Source organism: Salvelinus namaycush, chromosome 34 (assembly GCF_016432855.1).
Source record: "Salvelinus namaycush isolate Seneca chromosome 34, SaNama_1.0, whole genome shotgun sequence".
Classification (NCBI taxonomy): domain Eukaryota; kingdom Metazoa; phylum Chordata; class Actinopteri; order Salmoniformes; family Salmonidae; genus Salvelinus; species Salvelinus namaycush.
In genome coordinates, this window is record NC_052340.1 from 452205 (window position 1) to 463593 (window position 11389).

General features: G+C 41.9%; 1 protein-coding gene across 5 annotated transcripts; it reads left to right on the top strand.

Annotated features, from left to right (window-relative positions):
• The first annotated feature begins 292 nt into the window (after positions 1-292).
• Positions 293-8874, top strand: LOC120028304 (eukaryotic translation initiation factor 4H-like). 5 transcript variants are annotated; one of them, XM_038973502.1, is made up of 9 exons: positions 333-425; positions 776-861; positions 2715-2902; positions 2985-3049; positions 3854-3950; positions 4776-4835; positions 6012-6170; positions 6642-6757; positions 7764-8647. In XM_038973502.1, exons 2-9 carry the CDS (start codon positions 785-787, stop codon positions 7788-7790), a joined length of 789 nt encoding a protein of 262 aa, XP_038829430.1. In that variant the 5' UTR covers positions 333-425; positions 776-784; the 3' UTR covers positions 7791-8647. The 5 variants fall into 5 exon arrangements, with proteins under 5 accessions (XP_038829433.1, XP_038829432.1, XP_038829430.1 ...); XM_038973503.1 differs by having other exon boundaries at positions 2721-2902; XM_038973505.1 differs by lacking the exon at positions 776-861 and having other exon boundaries at positions 293-425; positions 2721-2902; positions 7764-8874.
• Positions 8875-11389: the final 2515 nt, after the last annotated feature.

Here is an 11389-nt window from a genome sequence, read left to right on the forward strand (position 1 = left end):
GGGCGGAGGCAATTTGATCAAATGAGCTACATTGATATTCCTGTGGAAAATAGTGTTGGCTAAAGGACTGTACTACTTCATGAATTGCCTAACATCATATGCACCTTTTTCTTACAGTTGTTGTAATTGCCCAGCCAGGATAAACACCAATATCTAGATGATACTGGGGTTGGATCTTGTTAGTTTACTAATATTTAATTTAGTTAGGGGATTTGAGGGCAGCTAATCTGTAGTAACTTTATCTAACTGTGCAAAAAGTGATCGTTATGGTTCAGGCACTGAGAGGACAACTAAAATTGAGTACCCCTATATTGAAGGTCCTTCGACACACAACTGCTTTCTCCGACAGCATTCTCGGCAATGGCGGATTACGATAACTACGATGACCGGGATCGGGCTTACGGTAGTTTTGGTGGAGGCAGAGGGTAAGAAAATACCTGGACGAATAGAATGAATCAGTATTAACGTATGGTGATGCGAGAAAACGCACTGATGCCTTAGGTTACGCAGGGGCTTGTTCGAAATTCTTCTGAAAGATAGGCCTGGGTTCAGAACTCGGGCCAGACAGTGTCAGTGTGGTTAGCATCTCGCGGCCGCTTTGATGAATGGGAAGCCGGTATTGAGGGCGGGGAAAACTCGTGGATTGACCATAAGCTAGCTACTTCCAGATGTGCGTGTGAGATTTTCCATTACAGAATGTTATCGACTTATTCATGTCGGTTTGACAATACATATTATGACATGGTTATGATTGCAAGTCATTCTATCTTCACAGACTGCCAGCATGGCACTTGGCGCCAGCATCTCATGGGCTGCATGTTGTGCTAGCAAGTCAGGGACTGCGTCGAATGGCCAAATCGGGTAATAACAGCTCGAGATGTCAACACGCACCATTCCCCGACATCATTATCAGTACATGGCATGTTTAGCAACTAGTTACCAAGTAATCATTATTCAATGCACAAGCCTTTTGATGCCTTGTTATAGTGGTAACGTTAGCTAGACAGCTAGCTAGACTAGCTTGTTCTAATTGCATGAAGATTTATGCGGAGGACTAGCTAGCTAGTATGCCAACTCTGCTAGCTAGTCTAGTTTGGCCCAGTGCACCCTGCATCCATTACTAGCTAGTTTGATGAGCGCACACATGTCAGTTAGGTAGTTAGGTCTTTATGATTTGCAGAACGTTAGCTAACGCTAACTATAGTAGCAATGATTGCCGATTTGCGCTTTGCTCGGGTAGTTAGTTAAATGCATTGCAAACCTATCTAACGTAACGTGGGCTAATTCGAGCATTGCCATTGACGCCAGACAATCAATACCAGGAAAATGTAAACGTTACGTGCTAACGATGTTGCGGCGATACTGAAATTATTTCTGAAACTCAGTCCTAGCTAGGTAGCCAGCTAGCCAGAACTTCAAAATAGCCTAATCAACGAAAACACTATACATTTAACAAGCTAGCTAACGGTATAACTACAGTTAAATGTGCTCTCTTGGATGGGATCAAGGTAACTATGATCATATCGAAAATCAGGGAGTTATGTCTTCCACCCCTTGTCAGTGACTGTCATAACATTAATTGTTGTAATCATATTCTGCTTTGCTTTATTCACACAGGAAAGGAGTTGGAGCCCCTGATCATGAAATACCTAAACTAGTCCTGTATCTATTGGGCTGTCTGTCATACATTAATTTGACACCATGGCCAAATAACTACACATTATCACCTTGTCTTATCAAATGCTATGTAAGATCACAACAGTCAACTTGGTTATTTTACAATTGCTCTCCTTGCTAATTGTGGGAAAAGATGTATGCATGCATGCCCAACCTCCCTTTCTTAGACACATTTCAGTTGCATGCATTGTTGTGCAACTGAATAGATGTCCCCTTTCCCTGGTTGGTGGCTGTACCTCTTGATTCTGCCAGGTCGCCCAGTTTGCTTGACACCCGAGGAATGCTGCAGGCATGCAGGAACCAATCTGCATTTCTCTCTGCACTGTCAGATTGGAGTGCTGTTGCCAGCAAGGGGACAGGTTCCTTGCAGTTTTGGCAAAGCCCCGTAACTCCGCATGAGGAGCATACATTTTTTGCATTTAAATCATTTTAGCCGACACTCTTATATCCAGTGCATTTATTGAAGTTCAGTAGGGAAAATCAATTACATAGCACAGTCATTACAAGTAAACCCTTCTTCGAAATGGCTATTATCAGTGCACGTGAACTTCTGCTGTTCATTGAGAAAAATGACACACATGGCAGCTCTGTAGTATTGTTTACCAGTACTTAGCCCAACAGGGCTGCCATCTTTTTCTGTGTGCTGCTGACACTATTGGCATTGAAATAGAAAAAAACAGATTATTTTTCTGTGTCAAGTCTTTCTCCAGTTTCCAGAGAGCCTAGTCCTATTTCCTGTATTGTATGTGCCACATTATGTGTTTTCCTATGGGATATGAGCTGTAGATCTTTGATATTTTGATTGGTAATGGATCTGTCCAAGTGCCTTATCAAAGGCTTAGAAAGTCAGCTGAAAAGGATGACTGCACTACCTATTTGCCAGTTTTTCCTGGGACGTTAGGTTTTGCTTGTGACTCTGTTCATGTCCCTAATCTCCTGCTCAAGTCATTCTTGACCATTTAAAAACTCAGGGTCCTGTACGGGGAGTGGCTGTCTGTTGTAGTCTGTTCTCTCACGGAGGTGTTCGTTTCTGGTAGACCCAGAGGTGGCAGTGGACCTGGTGGACCCCGCAAGCAGAAGGATCTACCCACAGAGCCCCCATACACAGCGTACGTGGGCAACCTGCCCTTCAACACAGTGCAAGGAGACATAGACGCCATTTTCAAAGACCTCAACGTCAGGAGCGTTCGACTAGTTAGAGACAAAGAAACAGACAAATTTAAAGGTGAGCAAGCATCCATTGTCTTAGCATAACCTCAAACATCACAAGCGATGGAGACAGAGTTTTGTTATTTTTCTCATTTCAGGTTTTTGTTATGTGGAGTTTGATGACTTGGAATCCCTTAAAGAAGCTTTGACGTATGATGGTGCTGTGAGTACCCACAATTCGTTTTCTCAGGTCCTCACTTGTATCTGGCTCATGAATGTAAAACAAAGGGATACTGTGGTTGTGTCAAAATTCTGAAAACAAACAGCTGTATGTTGCTCAGTCTTTTTTTTAACTAATTTTATACATTTTTTGCTGTAGCACATACTATTTAACTTAACACAGGTCCTTAAACTGAGACTCGGCGTTATGACGTGACCATGAGCAACAACGTGAACCAAATATATTGTAGAGTGACACTGATGCAAGGGGCTGCATTTGTGAGCATTCACACAGAGCATCTGCGCATGTGCATAAGAGTCCGCTTCACTCTCATACAACGTGATGGCTGCGTGACAACTGCGGAGGAGATTAGCTGCGGGTATTGTCCTCTTTGTTGTTTTGGAAATCTGCCCGATCCTGTTTATTCTTGCATCACTGAGTGAACTTCATAGTCCTTTAAAAAGGTATAATCTGCTTTGTTTGGAAAATCGAAGTATTGTGATATGGGCATCGTGACAAAGATATATAAATCTGCTTTTTTTGCTTTAAAACAAATAAAACTGTCCCCAACATTGATATAAACTTATTTTGTTTTGCACCTTCCATAAAATCGATTGCAGTCCAAAGTGATTAAATGTGTAGTGAGAACTGACTGTCATTTTTTATAAAAGGGACAATTGAATACGGTGACACGCCCAGCCAACAGTGATATATTTGTAGGACATAAACACTGTTGGAAGCATTATCAGAGAAGCGGACCACATTGTTTCATTTCTTCCTAGTGCTGACTTTTGCCCCCATCTCCAGCTCCTTGGAGACCGGTCACTCAGGGTTGACATAGCAGAGGGCCGAAAACAAGAGAGGGGCGCCGGAGGATTCGGCTTCCGGGGGAATGACAGAGGAGGTACTCGCTTGTGCTCACTGGAATGCTAACTTGTTTGTTCCTCTTACTACTACTGCTTAGCATATTTCTCATTACAACTAGAAAGAAATGTCAATGATTTACATCAACCGATTCAGTTAATTTTACATTCTCTAATGAGTCGCGGTATTGATTTGTGGATTGTCTTAATTGTAAATACTAATATGAAGTAGCAATAGATTTGCACAATTACGCGTCTTTAACATTGACCTGAGACTGTCATCTTTCGCCATCATACTCAAATCAAGGCCGTCTTAAAATCTTTAAATCATCAAGAGCTTTGCTGTTCTGTTCGACTTTGCTACCATCGAAGCATACAGTGCATTCCACTTATAAGAATAACAGAATAATCAGTCATTTGTTGTGTGGTCATAAAAATGTGACCAAGATGCTTGTACTTTTATAGATCACCGGATTATGTAATCCTCTATAATCACAGTATCAGTCCTTATAAGAGGAGTGCATTGCACAAGTACCACTACCAACTGTTGCCTCTGTGGCCTTTTTCTTGTTTTATTTCACTACATACTGGGATTTCAGAATACCTGGCACATTTCATAACGTATCCATTCCACATCTCACTCCCCTCTCTCCTGCTTCCTTTTCTGTAGTAAATGGTGCTACAAACGTTTGAGCAGCTAAGCCAAATCGGTTCTACTTTGTCTCTACTTTCCCAACCAAATACTTCAACTAGCTGTCTCTAGAAGTAGTACTACTAACCTAGGCCATTGGCTAACCAGCAAGTGGGTTCCTCAGCCCGAAGCACCACTCACCCTTGTTGTTAAAACTGAGCCCTGTCCCCTGCAGGCCGAGGGGGCTCTCGTGGAGGTGGTCCCAGGGGAGGTTCCAGAGACGACTACGAAGGAGGTGGGATGAGCGTTCTGCTGACTTAGCCGGTCCCCAACCGGGTCATTAGAGCGGACCCAGTTTGAACCCGCTGTAATTTAAGATCCAAGCAGTGCAGTGTAGTTGGTAGTGAGCACCAAGCTAAAGAAGCAAACCAATTGTTACATTTTTTTTTTTTGCTCCGTGAATCAAATCAATTTTATTTGTAACAGGCGCCGAATACAACAGGTGTAGACTTACAGTGAAATGCTTACTGTTAAGAAAAATAAGTGTTAAGTAAAAATAGATGGGTAAAAAATAGCGGTAAGGGGGTACCAGTAAAGAATCAATGTGCGGGGGCACAGGTTAGTCGAGGTAATTTGTACATGTTGGTAGAGTTATTAAAGTGACTGCATAGATAATAACAGAGTAGCAGCAGTGTAAAAGAGAGGGGGGACAATGCAAATAGTCTGGGTAGCCGTTTTGATTAGCTGTTCAGGAGTCATGGCTTGGGGGTAGAAGACTTTTAGACTTGGCGCTTGCCATGCAGTAGCAGAGAGAACAGTCTGATTAGGGTGGCTGGAGTCTTTGACAATGTTTAGGGCCTTCCTCTGACACTGCCTGGTATAGAGGTCCTGGTACCCTCTGTAGTGCCTTGCGGTTGGAGGCTGAGCAGTTGCCATACCAGGCAGTGACGCAACCAGTCAGGATGCTCTCGATGGTGCAGCTGTAGAACATTTTGAGGATCTGAGGAGCCATGCCAAATCTTTTTAGTCTAAACACCTCTAAATCTGCAGAATAGTGTAATATAAGCAGTATTTGATTTCCTCCCCCCCCCATAGGAATTCTAATGGGTTCTCCTAGAGATTTTTACTTTATGATTTGCACAGGGTTTTTTCTGTCCCGTGGTGCATTTTGTTTGTGATCCCTCTGTCATCACTCATACAGGAGGTTCACCTCACTCATTCGTCACCTTACAGGGCTGCTCCATATGCTGGGAAATAACATAGATTTATTTTAGTCAGATCTGCAGTGTTTAGAATGTTACTGAAAGGAATGTGGTGTTTAGAGCTGACAAGATTTCTGATCTTTATTCCTCATGAGAGAATCGTGTCTGTTCTACACAATACTTTATCTGAACGTTTTATAACTTTTGCAATCCTGAATGAGCCCAAGACTGTCTAACCTGTCTTTTCCTCTCTGCATCTCCTCGTGTAGGCTACAGAGGAGATGACGACTTCGGGCGGGGTCGAGGAGGCAGCCGCGGCGGTGACAGAAGGGGAGGCGGTGGAGGAGCAGGCATGGGGGGACGCTTCAGGGACGGCGGACCACCGCCACCACGCACCGGAGCGGAAGACTTCCGAGAACCCTCTGACGGTGTCACAATCTCTCTTATCTCATATAAAACACTAGACCAGAGGTACTCCCAATTAAAGTGTGGAGGTCCGAAGTAATGCTGGTTTTGTTTTCTCAACCGTAGTTGGTTAATTGATCTATAGATTTGACTGATTGGTCAGACACTCCACTGGTGTCACACGCCTGAACTAGTCCCGGATTAGAGGAGAATAATGAGACTCAGCAGTACTTCTGGAATCGAGGTCCGCATTTGAGAAAAATAACTCTAGGCAATGTTTAGTCGTGGAAGAACAGATCAGTTTAGCTGGATTTCTGATGGCTTTGTGTATTGTTACAGTACAGCTTTTGTAAAGCTAATGGGAAGGTGTCTATATTGACCCCTCCTTTAATACACTGAAAAACCCCGAACCCAGTGGGCCACCTTGTTGACATAACATTTGACTTGACCAGTTAATCATGTTTGTCTTTTTTTTTCCCCTTCGCTTTCCGTAGAGGAGAGGGCACAGAGACCACGGCTTCAGCTGAAGCCACGCACGGTGGCTGCCCCTCTGAACCAAGTCGCCAACCCAAACTCTGCCATATTTGGCGGAGCCAAGCCCAGGGAGGAGGTAATTCCCAAAGACAAACCTTAAGAGATTGATTGGGCCTGAGAGCCTGGGAGGGCAGGGACGGTGTAGAAAAATGAAACGGTGCCAATGGGATACGTTAACGCCCTCTGTTCGTATCCCTGTCTGTTGGAGATGACGAACTGAACAAAACCCTCTTGAGTTCAGTTTAGTATTTAATTGAGACAGAATAAAAACAAGACGAGAACACACACACTCTTGGAAAAATAGTACAACACACCTGCACACCAAGACCCAAAGAGCAGCTTGTGAATGCATGTCAAACTGTTAACATGGTTTTTATGTACACCTCTGCTACCCTGTGATTCGTGCCTGCTTTGTCTGTAGTTCTGTTGGGAGAAGGTCCATTCATGTTGATTGCAGTTAAAGATCAACTTTTCAAAGGTTATTTAGTAGTGTAATTAACTACTATATTCGACCCTCTGTGTTGAAATTTAAGTGTCTCTCGACCCTAACTCTGAAGTGGGTAGGCATTGATGCCTACTAGAATTCTGCCCCCGTTTACAAAATCAACATAACATGAATTGTTAGAACAGAACGGTTTGCTCTGATGGTTTGGTTCATGGCAGTTGTGGCTGAGCTTCTGTAGGGGGTCATGAAGGTTTTGTTACCTCCGTTGGTCAACACAACACCTTCACTGTCTTAAGAGAATATGCTCCCCTCCCACAGACGCCAACAAGAAAGCTTGGTCAGAAATGTGCGGCTTTTGTTTCGGTTTAAGCCCCTACGACTTCCAAATGTAAATTGCCGTTACGTTAAAACACATTGTTCAGCCGTATGGTCAGTGTTCAGTTTGGGAACAGTGCAAAAAAAGTAAAACCATTTTCATTAGTGGAGCTTTTAAGGTCATTGTATCTGCTTAACTATCCAGTTGTAGTGTAGAAGTTCTTTTAAACTATTTTATAATTTCTCCAATTAAATTATTTGACATTTCCTCTGGCATTGAACCTGTCTAACCATAATGTTTGTTTGTTTCCCATTCTCAAAGCTTGAAAAAGAGGCAGAAAAGGAATAGATATATCCACGTGGCTGCATTATTCTGGAAGTCTACTCTGGATCTACTGGCTTTGTTTACCAAAAATCTTTCAAAGACTTCTCCCAAAGAAAGCTCGCTGGGGAGTCAGGCGCTGGGTTCCTCTTTCTGCTCTCTAACACAAAGCAGGCCTTCATCTAATTGGTAAAAGATCAGTTGGACCCAAGGCTGCTGTGAGGGGCAGGGGCCAGGCCTATGTCAACCTGACCCGTACCCCACACACACATCAAAAGGAACTCTGGACAGTGGCTTCAGTTTGGTTCTGTTGCCTTTGGGTAAGGACTTTACTGTGTAATTTTCTCTTACCTTTCCCAAGGCATCCTTTGTGTTCACCAAATGATTTGCAGTTTTAGACATACAGCAGTCGAAAGGGCTGTTCCTTTGGTGTCTTTCATCCATTTTCCTCCTAAATTTCTGCTCTATTTGTGAAATGATTATCATTTCAGCTTCAAATTTCCACTGTCTTAAATATTAAATGATAACATTGCCAAGAGAACTGAATCCTTATTGTTGTCTCAATGTGTAATTCTGGAACCTGATTTTGAAAGATTTTTGATCTTAGTCTGTTCAATCCAGGCAAAATGGCTTCCTGCAATAATGGAGCGATGCCGAAAGTGTTTGTTTCGAGGAGCGGCTGAAGCGCTCGCTAGATTAAATCAGAAACGTGGGTTATTGCAACGGTCTTTGTCTGACAACTTTCTACTTCCACAGCTTGATAGATATGTGCATTTTATCAACAACAAAAATGTATCACCTAAACACTGCAAAATGTACAACTTTAACATAGGAAACTTAACTGAAAAAAAAAAAAAGGGGAAAAAATCAGCTGCTCTCATTTGTCCCATGGAGACTGGCTAAATCTAGTCTGCCTACCAGTAGATGGTGTAGGATGCTTTTGAGAATTTGTTGCGCTACCATTTTTATTTACATTTTACTGGTTATGGAATTTAGTAAGTGATACCTTGTTCTTACTGTACTATAGAAAGATCTGCTGTTTTTATTCATTTTTTTTTGTTCATTTTCCTACACTGTTTATGGCAATAAAATGTATAATCTTACAAATTGATTATGAATGTGTTTTTAAGTGGGATGGGTGAATGAGTCAAGGCAATGAAGTAGTTCTCTGAGAACACATGAACCAATGTGAACATGGAATAAAAACATTTCAATTTAATGTAACGGGGCAGACATTGTTTTGAAAAAGAACACTGTAAGGAACATGCATACCTACATATCCAGGTTCAGGCCATTAAGTTATTGTTTATTATTCGCTAAAAGTTCTGTTCGCAAGTGTCTCTCTGCATACATCAGAAACAACTAGGTCTCTCATCCCCAGGCATCGCATGCAGAGAGCCTAGTTCCTCATCCTCGACACTACCCCGTGCGTATTCATTATGACAACTGTTTTAAAAACGAAACGAAGCAAAATTATTGTTTCTATTGGACACATTTTAGGTGGGTGCCGTATTGTTTGCTTCCGTATAAGAAACGTTTTGCAACAGAATCGGTGTAATGAATATGCCCCTGAGCAAGAACTTTTGCTTTTATTTTGATTGAAGCACCCAATATTAGTTTTGAATTGGCTGTTTGTTTTGCGGAGGTTAGATGGGGCTGAATATATATATAAATACACACACACACAGGTTTTTGGTATTTTTAACATTTTCCTTAAAATAATAGAATTTTCTGTTACTGTTTACATGATATACAAGTATATACAGTTGAAGTCGGAAGTTTACATACACTTAGGTTGGAGTCATTAACTCATTTTCCAACCACCACAAATTTCTTGTTGACAAACTATAGTTTTGGCAAGTCAGTTAGGACATCAAGTTATTTTTCCAACAATTGTTTACAGACATTTCACTTACAGATCACTGTATCACAATTCCAGTGGGTCAGAGTGTACATACACTAAGTTAACTGTGCCTTTAAACAGCTTGGGAAATTCCTGAAAATGATGTCATGGCTTTAGAAGCTTCTGATAGGCTAATTGACATTTGAGTCAATTGGAGGTGTACCTTTGGGTGTATTTCAAGGCCTACCTTCAAACTCAGTGCCTCTTTGCTTGACATGGGAAAATCGAAAGAAATCAGCAAAGACCTCAGAAAAAGAATTGTAGACCTCCACAAGTCTAGTTCATCCTTGGGAGCAATTTCCAAACGCCTGAAGGTACCACGTTCATCTGTACAAACAATAGTACGCAGGTATAAACACTATGGGACCACGCAGCCGCCATACCGTTTAGGAAGGAGACGTTCTGTCTCTTAGAGATGGATGTACTTTGGTGCGAAAAGTGCGAATCAATCCCAGAACAACAGCAAAGGACCTTGTGAAGATGCTTGAGGAAACAGGTACAAAAGTATCTTTATCCACAGTAAAATGAGTCCTATATTGACATAACCTGAAAGGCCGCTCAGGCCACTGCTCAAAAACCGCCATAAAAAAGCCAGACTATGGTTTGCAACTGCACATGGGGGCAAAGATCGTACTTTTTGGAGATATGTCCTCTGGTCTGATGAAACAAAAATAGAACTGTTTGGCCATAATGACCATCGTTATGTTTGGAGGAAAAAGGGGGAGGCTTACAAGCCGAAGAACACCATCCCAACTGTGAAGCAGGGGGGTGGCAGCATGTTGTGGGGGGTGCTTTGCTGCAGAATGGACTGGTGCACTTCACAAAATCGATGGCATGAGGATGGAAAATGATGTGGATATATTGAAGCAACATCTCAAGACATCAGTCAGGAAGTTAAAGCTTGGTCGCAAATGGGTCTTCCAAATGGACAATGACCCCAAGCATACTTCCAAAGTTGTGGCAAAATGGCTTAAGGACAACAAAGTCAAGGTATTGGAGTGGCCATCACAAAACCCTGACCTCAATCCTATAGAACATTTGTGGGCACAACTGAAAAAGCGTGTTTGACCAAGGAGGCCTACAAACCTGACTCAGTTACACCAGCTCGGTCAGGAGGAATGGGCCAAAATTCACCCAACTTATTGTGAGAAGCTTGTGGAAGGCTACCCAAAACATTTGACCCAAGTTAAACAATTTAAAGTCAATGGTACCAAATACTATTTGAGTGTATGTAAACTTCGGACCCACTGGGAATGTGATGAAATAAATAAAAGCTGAAATAAATAATTCTCTCTACTATTATTCTGACATTTCACATTCTTAAAATAAAGTAGCGATCCTAACTGACCTAAGACAGGGAAGTTTTATTAGGATTAAATGTCAGGAACTGTGAAAAACTGAGTTTAAATGTATTTGGCTAAGGTGTATGTAAACTTCCGACTTCAACTGTATATTTTTTTCCCCTGAAAGAAGTACCAGTATCAAACTTTCCAGCATTAACATTAATTTCACATTTATTCCTTTGGGGAACAATCTTGTAAAACTAAAAGTTCAAAGTATTAGGCCATTGTGTTGACCACATTTGTCAATAAATCTTCACTAAACACATTTTGGTGTGTCAAGTACAGCATATTTCATTGTCTGCTGACTCTGTCCAATAACCCACATGGCTTATCATGCATAATGTCTGAATGACGTCCATCCGGAGATTTTCATGTTAAAA